This window comes from Anas platyrhynchos, chromosome 20, assembly GCF_047663525.1.
Source record: "Anas platyrhynchos isolate ZD024472 breed Pekin duck chromosome 20, IASCAAS_PekinDuck_T2T, whole genome shotgun sequence".
In the NCBI taxonomy this organism is placed as follows: Eukaryota; Metazoa; Chordata; class Aves; order Anseriformes; family Anatidae; genus Anas; species Anas platyrhynchos.
In genome coordinates, this window is record NC_092606.1 from 10,303,616 (window position 1) to 10,319,431 (window position 15,816).

At 45.2% G+C, this 15,816-nt stretch overlaps 1 protein-coding gene and 1 long non-coding RNA gene across 3 annotated transcripts in view; one reads left to right on the top strand and one right to left on the bottom strand.

Moving 5' to 3' along the window:
* Nucleotides 1-15,816, top strand: part of GALNT17 (polypeptide N-acetylgalactosaminyltransferase 17) — a 211,656-nt gene that overhangs the window by 64,157 nt on the left and 131,683 nt on the right. For both annotated transcript variants that reach the window (XM_027445904.3, XM_038165708.2), the window contains exon 3: nucleotides 14,345-14,511. In XM_027445904.3, the coding sequence (XP_027301705.1) occupies nucleotides 14,345-14,511 (167 nt within the window). The remainder of the gene's footprint in view (nucleotides 1-14,344; nucleotides 14,512-15,816) is intronic.
* LOC139999116 (uncharacterized) lies at nucleotides 477-5,062 on the bottom strand. The gene is made up of 2 exons (XR_011804207.1): nucleotides 4,921-5,062; nucleotides 477-659 (listed from the first exon to the last, which is right to left on the bottom strand). It is a non-coding gene; the product is annotated as an uncharacterized lncRNA (long non-coding RNA).

A 15,816-nucleotide genomic window follows, 5' to 3' on the forward strand; every position in this document is an offset into this window, starting at 1 on the left:
AGTACCTAATTTTTTTTATGCAACGGATTCCACTAATTGTCAAATTTCCCTTCCTGACTACAAAATTATTCCCCGTTCTTATGAGTTTGGAACATGATGCTTCAGGGAAGACTAATGTATGTGAAGTGTGCCATAAAACATTTACTGGTGTAAACATAAGTATTAAGCACATGCTTAGGAGGAGGATGGCATTAGTATAGTTTAACAAACAGCTTTTGCCCTCTTCTGAACTCCTGCACCGAAAAATACCTGTGTTAGAAATACTTCTGACTAAATCATACTTATGGAAATAAGTAAACCAAATTAAGATTTGGATATGCTTCTTCTAAATTGCCTTCCAAAGGAAACAAAGCTTGTGTGTTTGTGCTACCAACCTGTCTGTCTTACAGAGAGCTTTTCTGTTGCCTCAGGAGCTTCTGAATCAGTTGTATATGCACAGCCAAGGCAGGCAGAGGAATGAGTCAAGCATCGCTGTCTGCCAGCATTGGTCCTGAAGCCGTTTATTTAGTTCTCCAGCATCCAAGGCAGCGCAGTGTGTGTTCAGCTGGCTGGGAGGGGCGCAGGGATGGGTGGCAGAGCCGAGTGACACGGGGAGCTGGGTGCGTCTGTCCTGCAGTCGATGGCATGTTTTGGAGGATGGTCAACCACAAAGCTTGAATCTGTTGAAATAATTTAAAAATTCATTATTTTTTTTCTCCTCCTCACTGTCCCTGAGTTGGAGCCATTCAATCAATCCTCCACTGAGGGTCTCCCAATGACTCTTTTTCTTCATTTATGTGAAATAGCTTGTGTGCATGGGGAGAGATGGGTAAGTGGATGTGACACTCATAATGGCTCTGGCTTTTATGTCCCTTAGACCTGTCTGAACCTAATAACTTTATTGCAAGAGCCTGTCACAAAAATAAATCCTATTCTGCACATCCTATTTTTCCAACTTAGAAGATCGTTTCTTGTTAGAACTTGCTGAGTAAGTAATGTGCACTTAAAATGCCTGTATGTACCTAAATATATAAATTGTAATATATATTTTTGATACCCGCAGTTGTAAAAAAATATAAAGCACAACATTTCTGAGAAATAGTTACTGGAAATAAGGTAGGAATTAAAAACAAAATTGTAATGTATATTTTTGATACCCACAGTTGTAAAAAATATAAAGCACAACATTTCTGAGAAATAGTTACTGGAAATAAGGTAGGAATTAAAAACAAAAAACCTTTCATGAAGAAATTCAATGAGTTTTAGAGGTTTAATGATCAGAAATTCAATTTATGAGAATCCTGTGTTCTGAATCTATAAGCATAAAACTATACCAGACAGCGTTAGGTCTTTTAAAATTCTTGGGTAATAGAAAATGGTTTTCTGTTCCATGTACTTCACAGGGTAGATACAATTGATTTAATATTGATAATCTCTTTTGCAAGAAGACATGTGCAACTGAATCAGCAAAATAGGACCTAAAATAAGCAATCAATGAATGGAGCATGATTAGGAAGTGGCATTATGAATAGCAGTCTGAACACTTGCTTTCTTTTAAGCTCGTTCATAATCTTTACAAAAGCCAAATGAAGATCAATTCATTTCCTGGTGAAGCTTTATTTTTGTGAACGGAACTTGAATGAAGCTTGTTTGAAGTCAATAGCTTTAGTTTGTGGACTTATTTGTCATCAGTTCAGAAGGATATGGAAGTCTTTGTTTTTCTACTGAGATTTAAAGACTGAACCTGGTACAGATATATGAGTAAAAGCTGAGAAAGCAGTAAATTTGGCTGGATTAAGGAAACTTGAGCATGCTTGAACCTGCCTGGGTGCACACAATGCGTGTGCAGAGACAGCAGAAGATTGTAACATGATTTATAATGTATTGTGTTTTAGTCACGGTGCCTTGCAGCCCAATCCTCAGTAAATCATTCAATCCAATCAGTGCACCATTGATATATAAGAATTTACCTCCCAGGTTTTCAGCTGCATCGATACAAAGTACATAGTGGTTTTCTGTGGCAAGGCAGAGCGTGTGCTGGGCTGGGAGAGTGTCTGTGAATATCTGCCGGCTGCAGGGGCAAAAGAGAAGTCAAGTCTTGGATGTATATTAATTAATCTGTTGAATTTGGCTATGCAGGTGGGATATGATTTTGTGTGTTAGGTTTTTATTGGCTCCCCATGAGACCTAAGACAAAAGTCAAACAGCATTTATAAGGTGAGGAAGAGAGGGAAGAAGACTCCTGAATCTTCTGTTTTTGTGGCTTTTGGGTGTTTGCTCATCTTTAGCAAATATCAGATGTGGCCCCAGATCTCTGGTTATATATAAATAAATGACAAGTGTGTATTGGTAAGGTGTGGACCACGTATCACTGTATGTATTTCCAAACATGTTTACTTCCTTTTTGGTGTCTGCTCACAGCAAGTATATCATAGCCATTGCTGCCTGAAAACATACCTAATAAGCTAGTCTGTATTTATGGCCTGAAGTTGCACTGTGCTTCTGTCTCCTTTGGGAGTTGTTGGTTGTGGCAGGGTGAGAAAGGAGCTGACTTCCAATGTGTTGGCCTTTAGATACTCCTGTTAGTTTTTCAGTCGCAGCAGCAAACAAATCTATAGTCTTAAATCATGTTGTTTGGGTTTAAGTAATAGCAAAAGACTTTTCCAAAGTGTCTGTGCTAGATAGCTGTGAACCTGTTGTCATTTGGATGTCTGCAGATAAAGGCAGGCATTGAATAGGCTTAGCAAAAAAAGAGAAAAGGTCTGATACCTAAACTGTGGGGCACACTTGAAATTCCTCACTATACCACCTCCAGCTCATAGTTAAAATTACAGACAAGCTTTTTGATTCTTAACCCTGTAGCAGTTCAGGTTGTGTTTGGCTGTGTTGGGTTGGATTCCTCTCTGAGCTGCCTAGTAGGTATGCGAATGGCGTTGTGTTTTGTGCCTGCCTAAACTGGATTACCTCTCTTCTGCATGCTCGCTCTCTGTGCCTGTCAGTTTTGTCTCCCAGTGTTGTCTCTCCTGTGTTTTTGTTGTGTGTGTGTGTGTGTGTTTTGTTTGTTTGTTTGTTTTCTCCCAGAGGAGGAGAGTGCAGCAGGTAAGAGTATAAAATTCATCCAGGAGCAAATTTAACCACAGAACAGCAGTGGTGGTGTGTATTTTTATCTGTGGAACAGGGAGAAACTTCTGGCATGTTGGAGTGTATGCTTGGCTTCTTGTGCTTCTTGCAGCAGAAAACAATTATTTCATGAAAAACAAGACTATGGACAACGTGGCCAGTCATTGCTTTTGAACTCTGTCCCTAAACACCTCTCCAGTCTTCAAGAAGCTTCTTGCCCTCTCTGTGCTTAATGTCCACTGCCACTAACAGGGGACAGCAAGTTGTTAGCCAGTTATTTGAATTCAGTTAACAGGTAACCAAAAATGGAATACAACTAGAAATGCAGACCTAAATCAACCTCATCCTTTATTTTACATCTCTTTGGTATTGCTTCTGACTTGCTTTTTTTCCCAAACCAAGTGACCTGCGTCTGTTACTCAGTGGTAGGTAGCTGTAACCTCCGTGAGCAGTCTGCGCTGTGCGGAAGGTGGTGGTGCTGGCTCCAGCAGGCTCCTGCTGGGGCTGCAGAGCTCCCTCTGTTCAATTTTCAGCGTGCAGAAATTTGCCACTCAGGGCTGAGCGACACCCCTCTGCTGGACCTGGTCCAATTTTGACAGGTTATGTAAACTTAGGAGGTGATTTCTGTACATAACGGAAGAGGTTGTTTTAAAACCTCTTCATCTTGCCAGTTCATAAACCAGTTAGCAGAATGGAACTGCTATTACCCAGAAAAGTTATCTCTAAAAATCAGCTATTTCTTTTAAATTCATCACTTTTATACTACCTGTTAGAGCAGTAACATCGTTCCACCTGGTGTTCAAGGCAGCACGAGTGTTAGCCACTTTTCTTATTCACTGCCCTAAGTACATGCAGTGGATGTCAAAATCTTGAGTTTCCATGAGATCTATTCTAGTAAGATGCTCTGAAGGTAAGGCCATATAGGAAGGACTGAATATTAAATTTGGCGGGCAAAGCTTATGGCTGGGACAGTTCTATACCAATGTACCAAAGCAGAGCTGTGAAGCTGTTTGTGTAAGGCTGCTGTGTGCTTGCTGCCCCAAAGTTGCTGTCCTGAGAGATGCTGCCAGGGCGAGGATTCACTTCCCAGCAAGTGAACCCCAAAAGTAGCAGCATCAATTATACCTGACAGCAAGATACCCATACCTTGGAGAGAAGGGTGGAGTAAATTGTCCTTTGGCAATACCAGGGTCTCTTTGCTGACCTCAGAGGAAGCTTTGAGTTCTGCGTTAGTCTGAACGTCTCTTAATTAGCCACATCCAGTGTGGTGTCTGCGTGATCGGCTACATGAGCAGCTGACACCTCTAATAGAGGGTGTCAAAACATACACTGTTAATTCACAGTTTTACATTACTGCCTGTCATCTTGTGACCTCTGAGCACTTAGAAGCCTGTAATGCGAAGGTTGTGGTTGCCCCATTGTAGCAGAGTCAGCGTTCCCATGCTGGCTGGCACAGTGCTGCTCCTTCCTCAGTGGAGGCGCAGGGGCTGCTCAGCACAGCGCTGGTGAAGTCGAGAGCAGGCTTTGCTTTGGATCTGCACCCCACAGGAGGTCAGGGTGCTTCTCGCCTTGATGACATGATGCCTGTCTTTGTAAAACGCTATAGACAACAATCTTCAAAGCCTGTTCCTTCAATCCATGCCTATTCTGACAATATTCAGCATGCAGCTCTGTTTGGAGTAGACAATTTTCAAACAAACTGACAAAAACCTTTATTTTTCTTCCTGTCTATTGTGCATTGCCTGGGGTTACAGATAGGTCAACAGACTGGCAAAGCCAGTGCTGTGGGACCTGTGGGTTTTGTTGCTGAGTCCCACTTACCTCCTGTGGCCTTGGGGTTCGCCACCTAATTTCTTCATTCCCTCATTTAAAGAGATGATATTATCGACTTTGAGTGGCATCAAGTCCTGCTGGAATTATTGGTGTCTTAGTTAAGAGGAGAGCAAGCTCCTTCTCCTGAAGACTCAACGGACCTCAGAATCCCCAGTTCTGTGGATTTCCATGGTGTCCAGGGACGTCCAGGCTTGGTCCCAAGGGAGATACATTTGCCTCCTTGCAATGTGGCCCCATGGGATGAAAGTACTGGTCTGTGTCTAGCCCTACCTTGTCATGCTGTATGTTGTCCTCATGGGACTGATGAGGAGCAGGCCAAGAGCCCAGGGGCTCTAAGCAAGAAGCAGAGACAGTGGATGTCATTACCTGAACTATCCTGAAAAGTGTATACCTGGTGATAGGCACCCATAGGCTGCCTGCAGGACTGTAAGCCAAACTGCAGTAACCTGCTGCTGGGACCCTGCTACACCAAAACAGTCCTGGTACCCTCTCTGGATAATGGGTCAAAATTTATAGCATGTTTTGTATGGGGATTGCTCTGACAGTGCAGCCTTGGGAACTAAAGGATCAGAGCTTCCTATGCACCGAGAGATGTATTGATGATTCTTTTAGTTGCAAGACAATGTTTGCTCCAGCTTGGCTTTACAAGAGCTTAGGAAAACAGCAATCTATGTGATAGCAATTTAGGGGAGAATTCCACTGAATGTGCAGAAATTCTAAACCAGTTTTATTTTATGCACCTTTGCTTTAATGTTGCAATTCCATATATCATTGTAGGAGATGTATTTAAAAATATACGAGCTTATTAAGTTGAACTCTCTCTTGTGCTGAACCACATTTTGTAGGAAAATCTACAAAATCCTGTAAAAGCTCTGCCAATGTAGTTGAGTACTTTTGCAAGCCTAACTGTTTTTAAGGACCATAAGTTACAAGAATCATTTATTCTACTAATCAAAAGAATATTTTCCTATTTAAATATTCAAACCCTCAAGCCTTATACGAGAATGAAATGTCAGCAAGGGATAAGCACGTTAGCTGGATTTATTTTGTGTGATGGCCAGCAAAGAAATGATTAACAACTAACTTCAAGAGCCAGATTTGGGAACTACTCGGTGCTCAGAATTAAAAAATAGGGGAGGAAAAAATCTAGCCACTCTAATATGTAGGAGAGGAAGACAGCTGTGAAAAAGCCATCATTGAGATCTTTTATGAAAAAGTGTGGTCTCCATAATCAAAACCACTAAAATCTTTGCCTACTTTGTCCCTCTCCATGGGCAAGTTGGAACAGGGTTGTGCCCATTTTGTGCAACCTTGCAACTAGCATGGATTTTCATGCCTACTTCTTTCTGTTCAGTTCGTGGCTATTTATTGTGGCTGATCATATACAAGAGATGGAGAGGGTCTAGAAGGGACCCCCATTAGTTGCTGCAGGGGTAACTTCATAGGATGCAGAAGCAACAGAGCCCTGAAAATGTGGGGCGTTCTGCAGGCACAGGTGTTTGCCCTCCTCCTGATGTTGGCATTCCAGAAGGGCACGTAGAAGGGATGTGCTTTCTGGTCCTTTGTGTGCTGCAGGAGAATGGTGTGTTGAACAGACCTGAAGGGCATTTCTTCAGAGATGAGTAATGGCGTGGAGTCAAAGCTAATGGTGGTGTAGCCATTAGACAGGTACGCTGGTGATCAATCAGCCTGAACAGCTGTCAAGGCTAGCTCGGAGGGCTTCTGCTGCTGGGACCCTCTGCCTGTGGCAGCCACCACAGCGAGTCCAGCACTGGCTTGTGGCCATCAATGCATCCCTTAAGTTGAGAGCAGAACAGAGCTCCTTGTGCTTCCAGTACTACCTTGTGTGATGCTGCCTAATGCTTTCCTGTGCCAGGCATTAGTCAGACCAATTAAATTGTTCAAACGTTGCAGGAAAGCAGCCTACTGTTACTGTGTTGACCTTTTCTTCAGTGTGTATTTTTCATACTTGACATCCATGCAGAGCAGAGCCTGCCTGTCCTGCGTGACAGCACAGAAGCTGTGTGTGGCGTCCTGTCCTGTGCTGGAAGAGCAGGATGGGGAATGCTCCCCCTTTGGGCTGAGGGGAGGGTGCAAAGCAATGGGCAGCCCAGGGAGGGCTGAGCATCAGCAGAGAGAAAATAGGAAAAGAACTTACTCTAACATGATAGAAAGGTCATACAGCAGACTTTTAAGTTCCTGGTCTGCTGGTAATTCATTTTTGGGCAGTTGCATGCATTCTTCTGCATCACCTCTTCGTCTGTCAAGTAGTAACCGTTCCTGCTGTGGTGGAAATGGGAAACTTAAAGCCAGCACCACAGGTAAGTCTCCAAGCAGGGTGTGCTATTTTTCTCTTAATGTCAACAGTCACGTTGCACTGATGTTGAAAATCAATAGGAACTGATGTTAGCTGGTGCTGTCTTACAGGGTGGGACTCGTGTCATGGGGATTTTCAGCCTGTTAGTGGCCTTTCCCGCTACACGAAGTATATAAAAAGTTTTGCTAGCTTGTCTTGGTTATTGAATGTATGACACTGTAAAACTCTCCCGTGCTTTCTGGGGCACTGAACAGAGATGCTTCTGTGCATAGAGGCGGCTGGCTGTCTCAGTGGTGGCAGTGGTGGCGTGGGGCAGGATGCGTGCCGTGGCACGAGGTGAACGGATGCAGCGTGACTGCCCGAACGGTTCCCGTGCCTGCCAGCCGTTCCTGGCAGGGTGAGCTCTGCCCTGCCTGCGACACGGGCTCAGGAGCTGCACCCTCCCTCTGCAGATTGCAGCGGTGGCACCTGAGCCTGGCCCATGGTGGCTGGATTCCCTTTGCTGCCTTTCTGCCCCGCGTATCTTTTGCCTTGAAGACTTGCCTGCCTGATGGTCTGCGCTGGGACACGATGCCCAGTGTGTTCCTGAGCATCGTGTGACTGTTGGGCAGGCTTGCAGGTTTGTGTTGGATCAGGAACCACAACTGCAGCTTATTTGAAATCAAGGGTAGGCAAGTGGGGGGCGCTGGGACCCCTGCACTGCACTGCCTCTGGCTTTCCCTCAATTTTTGCTGCTCTTCAGGTACTGGTTAGCTGCGTGCTTAAAAAAGAACAATGCAGCTTGGGGGAAGATGCAGTCATCTCTTAGCAGGCTTTGATGTGGCTTCTGCTGTCTGGCTTGGGCACTGTGGTCTTGCCCAGGACCCCTGTGTGGTGTTTGTCTTGTGCTGCAAGGCATGTGTGACTGCTTCCTTTTATGTGAAGGTTTTGGTTTTTGTTAGCATTTCTTAACACCTTCTCTTTGGCTTCACTCGCTGATGCACCTGCATCCCATACAGCGAAGATCTACCAAGTTGAGAGCAGGAAATGACCTTTGGAGAAGGGTTTGTGCTGATGAGGCTGTTGCAGAGATCAGCTTTGGGGCATTTGCAGCCCAAAGGGACAATAGGCAGATCCGTAAGAAGAAGCTCTGCGAATGCTCCAAAATGCGCCTGGGGTATTGCTGAGGTAGCACCAGCCTGGAGGAAAACAGCTCCTGGCAAAACTGTTGTGTCTGGTTCTGTACAACGCAAAACTGTCTCTCAAAGCAGATGGTGAGTGTTTTGCCCTTGTGTCTTAAGGCACAGGGGGTGTGAGGTTAGGTTTTTCTCTGCTTTCTTTAAAACTGTGGATTAAAAGCATCATCAGGGCTCTGTGTCTGCAGCAACAGATACTTTTCTTTCAGTGGTGGTTTTCCTAATATCTCTTTACCACCTGATATTCCCTCCAGCTCATCTGTGTCTTGATCTTGACAAAAACCTCTGCATTTTATTGCACCCCCATTGTGCAGTTGGAGAGATGGCTTCAGACAGCTCCAGGCTGGATGATCTGTGGTGCTTTACAGGCATGAGGAATGATTCATTAGAAATACATCATTAGGAAATTCAGGTTACTGATGGATCATTTTCAGACAGCCTGTTGAAGCCTACTTTTTGACTAGATCCAGGTATTACCCTTAAAACATTGGGCGTATTTGGGACCCAGGGCACATCCATCCAAAGCAGACTTTTCAGATTTATGGAGTTCTGCTTTCTCACTAGGAACGAGAACAGCTATACTTTCTGCTTAACGGTTTTTAATCTTCACTTAAAATTTTGGTAGGCATATTTATATATGGATTGGGGAGGAAGGACTCAGAGACAGTACAGCAGGGACAAATTAGGAAAAAATGATGGTCTTAATGATTTGAGGTTCTGTGCAAAATGGATGTATGTGCTGTCAGGAGTGGATGACTTGAGTGAGGCATATTGCAGAATGTAGCAGATAATTTCTAGAGTCAGTGATGAATACAGTCTTTGATGCAGCATCTGGGATTAGTGGTTACTGGATCTCAGCACTAGCAATATTTCTACTTTTGGTATCTGGAGAGCAAAATGCCCTGGGAACAGAGAGAGCTGCAGGGCTGTCCAGCTGCTCCTGGACTTCTTCTGTGGGCTAATGTCTGCTGCTAGTTTTTTCTGGAGTACAAGATGACAGTGCTGTTCTCCATGGTTAGGGGCTTTGAAAGAATATGATGTGTTATTGTCTTAAATTGTCGTGTTTCTTTTGTTCCATTTTTTTGGTGAAAGGTGCTACCTGACGGTGCCTGCCATCCATAGGAGATGCACCATGTGCAGTGTATCGAGTCACAGCATAGGCACAAAAATCTGCTGCTAGCTCTGTGCCAGCGTGGCTTAATCTGGAGCTGAAGGATCAGGCTGCTGTGACTGACGGGTGCCTGCTCTGTGCTAGGATCCAGGCAAGGTGTGCTGGTGGCAGTTTGTGCTGGGGCAGCAAAGGTGCAGAGACCGCCTGAGGTCGGTTGTCAGTCGCCTGAAAGCGGACAGCGTGACTCAAGGTGGTTGGTACAAGATAGAAATAGCTTTGTGCTCCAGGAGCCAGTTGATGTGTATTAATTAATCGAGTGGATCACGTTAAATCACAGAGCAGAGAAGCGTTTTGAAATGTCACTTGCCATCTTGTGGCCTCCCTGTGCTCCAGGAGTGCTTGCTGTGATTCCAGGTTATTTTTCTGCCGTGGGATCACGAAGCAGTAAATGACATGATATCCCTTTTCTGTCACCCAGACAGCCAATAAACATCCTAATCTCAGTTGCTGCACTGAAGAGTAGATTTACAGCTATGTGGTGGGCATAAAACAAATGATCAGAGGATTCAAAGGCAGCCTCCTGCAGCAGACAGGCCTAGTAGCAAAACGTGATTCTTTTTGTTTTGTTTTAAAATTTGCTGACTTGATTAATACAGCCTGACGTATGGCAAGCTGTTCGGCATAAACTCAGACGTATTTTCCCTCCCCCCCATCTCCCCTCCTCATCCTTCATTTGTTTCTGAATGGCTTCTTGCATAAAGAAGTCACTGTGAAAGATACCCCCTGTAAATATGCTATATTTCATGTGCTTCCTTGTGTGTTCTCCTGATTGCAGAGTTGGGCTTTTGTGTAAAATAAAGATCTTGGATCCGAGAAAGGTGCAAGTGTCCAGAGTGAGGTGGTGTCAGGTTCTCTGCACCCATCTGCCTTCTCGCTGGACCAAGGATGGAGTAAAACCTCATTAAACCCCATTCTTCCGTACTTCAGGACAAGCAACACTTCCCAATGAAAGCTCAGAGAGGTCCGTAACTTAACCCCCCAATGAGATACGTTAGTAAGACAAAACTTCCTGAGAGTTTTGTCAGCATGATTTAATGGGACATAGTCAAGCATGATTTAATGGGGCATAAAATGCCTCCTTACTCTGATATCCCATTGATCTAAATGAAACACAAAACCGTAAGGGATCTGTTTCTTTTTGCTATTGATTCATGGCATTTTGATATAAATCCTGAAAGCAGGTGCCAAACTACATTTAACTGAGCAGAGCAGGATTTAGTGGGGAAAATGCCAGTGTGTAACCTGTGCTAATTAGTTTACAGGTGTTGGCAAGTAGCTGGTGTTGTGTGCTTTACCAGTCAAGTGTTTCTTACTTACCAAAGAGGGAAGTATGAGGGATTAACTGCAGTCTACTTGAATTTTCTCCAGTTTGTGCTGTTTTTTGATGTAAAAGGCCAGGTATTGCCCTTTTGTAAACTGGCACAGTGCCTGTGTCTGGCAGCACTGCCTTGGGTCCGTAGGCTGATGTGCGCTCTGCTGCTGAGCACCTGGTGCCGGGGGCGCAGAAGTTTCTGAAACAGGCTTTTGGTAATGATGGAAAACTGGAAGTGGGCTAATGTCAGTTTAAGAAGAGGTGCTGGTCTTTAAGTCTATGAATTTCAATGGATTTCAGTACATGACACCAGCAAATGTATATTGTGTTCGTCTCGCCATTGTAATTTTTTTTAAATGTAAAAGTTTTCACAATGCATGCAGTTGTTGCTTTGGAAATGCAGTTTTACTGGACTCAGAGTTGCTTGCAAGCAGACTGGCCAGGGTGTGAGCAGAGCGTTAGAAATAAAACCTATGATTGTCCTCCTAGAACACACGAGAAGCTGCAAAGGTCTCCCAGCCTGTGCAAAAATTGATTTCCTTTGGTGTTAGTTCAGGTTCTGAATAAGCTTGGAAAAACCTCAGCACAACAGGCTTATTGTAGAGTTTTTCCCTGTTGCTGGTTAGTCTCAAATCCCCCTGAGGATGTTCTCGAGTGTCACATTTATCTCATTAGTTGCAAGTCCCCGAAGAGACAAGCCCACGGTCTGGGCCAAGGATGGCAGCTGTGCCAGAATCGAGCTCTGGCTGTGTGTGTGTGTGTTCCCTTTTGTATAATTAGCCAGTCTTGAATCCTGAGTCTAGATGTATTTTGGCCTGGGAGCTGAATTTGGAGGGTGCTGTCTGGTGATCAGCTGAATGCCCTCTCACCAGAGGGTGATGAGCGGGGGCAGGAGGGATGATACCTCAGATGTGGTCTGGTAGCCGGCACATTGCTGAAAGGCACGGGCATGCCTGGGAACTTGTCCCTGAGCCCTTCGTCATTGCTCCTACTGGGACCCAGGCTTGGTGCTGCCTGGCTGTGCCGTTCCTCTCTGTTTCACCTGAAACACTGAGCGCCGCAGAGTCCGGATCAGTCCCTTTTGTGTTTAAAATGCTTAGAAGACAAAACAAACCAGCTAAACCGCTTCCCATCTCTTGCAGTCATTATTCCTGCTGTTTTAACAAGTTCTCTGCTGACCCTTCTAATTATGTTTGCGATTGAGCTCTTCTCCTGCCTCCCTGGCCCCACGAGAGCACAGAAGCACCAGGTGTTCTCCTGCACGAGTGTTTGTCGACACGTCAGCTCGACAGTAATGAACCTCTGTGGTGAAGCCTGGGGGCTGCAGTCCAATAGCACGTGGCTGTGGGCAGAGAGCTTCCCTTAACCCAGCCGCTTTTTGCACCAGAGGCCCGTGTGAGGAAGGCTGACAAACCAGAGGTTAATTTGTTTTCAAATTGCTGCCTTCCCCGTTCCTGTGGTCACAACCAAAGCCACCAGAGAGAGAGCGCAGTGTTTATGCGAAGCCTTTGCCTCATTCCTCCTGCCGATAGGGAACGATAGCTCTGTGCACACGAGCGGTGCGGGTAGATGAGGTCCCCACTCCTTCCCTGACTTATCTCTTCTCCCCATATCTTTGCTTGCCTGTCCTTAGCAACCAGGTGAGGAGAACAGTGATAAGAGGAGTGCAGGGTGAATGCAAATCGTCAGCACACGAACCTCATAGGGCTCGGTGTGAATTTTCTTCCAAACCACTTTGATCACAAACTGAGTTCTTTGTTCCCCAGAAGTGTGCACGGGGGGGAGGCTTTTCAGAGGTGTGCAGTTGTTAAAAGGAAATACTTTTGATCACATGGCCACTATTCCTTCAGTTTAGCAGGTGTCAACATATATAGAAAGCAGATTTTTAATCTCATAGTCTGTTCAGTTCAACTTTTGTGCAAAGATTACAGAATTGCCCCATTGTGACTGTTCATTCATTTTAAAGAGAGATCTGCTTCTTGGAAGATACTTTTTGGCATTCAGTACGTTCTTGTTTGTAGAGAGCTTGGGTTGCTTTAGGGTATGCAACAGTTAAATCAGGAAATACATCCTTGTTTTCATCCAGCATACTTGTTTAACTAAAGATTCATAAAGAACCATGCTTCTGTTAAAATCTTCATCTCTAGTATCTCATTTTGGAGTCTAAAGAATGCCTGCAGTTGCCTAAGAAACGCCCAGTACAATTAAATACAGAGTTGTTGTTGGCGAGTCAATGAGCTTGAAGCTACGCCTGGATATCGTTCCTGCGTTTGTTCTTTCTTTGCTTATCAGGGCAGGATTTACTTGGTAAACGCTCATTGTAATTCTACGAACTCTGCTAATGTTGCATGTCTAATCCAGCATGAATGGGGAGAGGGAGCAGCAAGGCTCGTTTTCTTGTTCTTCCTTTGCATGTATTTATTACAGGGAAAGATGGAGAATTTAAGTTGCTCAAAGTAGTTAAAGATCACCTGTTTGCTTTCTGCAAGTGCTTAGTTAAGGCTAGGCTTTTATTTAGGGTGAAGCGTGGCATAAAACTTCATCTGCATCTCATTGGGAACTGCATGTACTCCTTAGAGAGCTCTGGGTTACCTGAAAGATCTCTTCTCCTTAGAGCTGCCACAATTCTGCTCCATGTATGTCCTCGGTTGTGATGCCTGGTGTACGCACATAACGTGAACCTGTTGCTTGCCAGGGATGAAGCTGGCTGGTAGGTGATATGGGAACACCTTCCACCTCTCTCTGGCTCTGATACGCAGAAATGCGCCTGAGCAGATGCCTAGCCACCAAAACGAAGCTCGAGTTAAGCAGTTACTCCTGAAACCCAAAGAAATGATTGCAAATCTTTGTTTTTAACTTATAGTGGCTGTGAAGTACAAAGACACCAATTCACAGCAGTGCTCTGCTGGGATACTCCAGAGACTGAAATGTATTCAGAAGAATCTATAAAGAGAGTTAAAAAATTACTAAAACTATTTAACCAAGGGTCATTTTGTATTCATTTCATTCCAAGGCAAATGGGAGGAAAATTCACAAGTGTGGTTTAAGAACAAAACTAACTTCTGAGCAGCTGTTTAATCTTAGCACAGAACAGGAAGGTGAGGTTTCTCTTTAAATGAGGAAAGACTTCCTCTGTTCTAGCAGCTGCCTGTTATGTGCCTATGGACATGTATGGACACACAAATGCAACCTGAGTTAAGTGAACTGTGGCTTTGCACCCTGCCCTTGGTGCTCTCCCAGCCCAGAGGATGCTCTGTCATTGCTGTCTTCCTAGAGAGCACTGCTGAAGTTATGCCCAGGCACTAACACACACATTGTGCAAAGCAATGTAGTGTTGGCCCTCGTCCTTGCCACGTATTAAACATGTGCCTAGCTCTAAGTGCTGCAGTGTGTGCTCTGCTAACCCCGTCTTTCTCTTTTTCTCCTTTGTGCTGCAGGTGCAAAGAGCTGAAATACGGCAAGGACCTACCCCAGATCTCCATTATCTTCATCTTCGTGAACGAAGCACTGTCGGTTATCCTGCGGTCGGTGCACAGCGCTGTTAATCATACCCCAGCTCACCTGCTGAAGGAGATTATCCTTGTGGATGACAACAGTGATGAAGGTAAGTAGTGCTGGGATCTTGGATCTCCAAAACCCTCAGGAGGGTGTTTAACTTCTTCAAATCTCCTGGAGGGGTTGTTTCCTTTGGCAGTGGTGATGCTGCAGGGAGGCATGTGGCCTGATACGATGTGGGTGCTAGCTAGCACACCGGTTCTACCCTGCCCCGTTTCTCCAGCTTTTGTAGCAAAAAAGCAACGGGATCAAACTGAAGTTAAAATATGAAATAACTTTTAATTGGAAGCATTGTTGAAAACTAGAAGGCTATAAAAAACGCAGGGTGTGATCTTAACCCTGTATTCACAGTAGCATCCACCAGTTCTGGTTTCAGGTGTATATTTATTTCCACTCGCAACACCTGGGTTGTTGCAGCAGTACACCTCTAAATGCTTACCACGGAGCCGAGGGACAAGACCCTGGAGACCATGTCTTATTTCTGCTTTGGCTCCTCACAGTGGTGTTAAACAAGACATCTTCCCCTCTGTGTGCCTCAGTTTCCTTATCGGTAAAATCAAGTCCCAGACTGTCTTTTTTTTATTTAATTATTTTTTTTAAAGTCTGGGATCTGCAGAGATGCTGCTTCCTCTACCGAGGACGCTGCAGAGATGTTATATTTCTGATGTGAGAAAGATGAGTGAAGAGGAGGGAATGAACACACTAAGCCCTGTAATGGTTTTACTCATCTGGGAAGCTGAGCTCCACCACAACTGCGCTCTCACTCTCCCTCCTCAAAGGGAAAGGGGAAGAAAATATGATGGGGAAGAAAAACAGGGCTCACAGGTTGGAATAAGAACATGGAGATCACTCACCAGTTACTGTCACAGACAAAACAGGCTCAGCATAGGGTGATTATAGGCCCCTGCTCCTGCATGGGCTCCTCTCCATGGGCTGCAGCTCCGGCCCGGGGCCTGCTCCTGCAAGGGCTCTCCATGGGCCGCAGCCTCCTCTAGGCCACATCCCCCTGCTCCACCGGGGGCTCCTCCATGGGCTGCAGCGTGGAGATCTGCTCCATGTGGGACCCATGGGCTGCAGGGGGACAGCCTGCTCCACCAGGGGCCTCTCCACAAGCCACAGGGGAACTGCTGCTGTGTGCCTAGAGCACCTCCTGCTGCACTCACCTTGGGGGCTGCAGGTTTGGCTCTTACTCCTTGCTTCCCAGCTGCTGTTGCACTGCAGTTTTCTTTTGCCCTATCTTAAATCTGCTCTCAGAGAGGCACAACCGACCTTGCTCACTGGCTCATCTCTGGTCCCTTTAGAGCCAGATGAAACTGGCCCTTATCTAACATGGGGCAGTTTCTGGGCTCTTCTT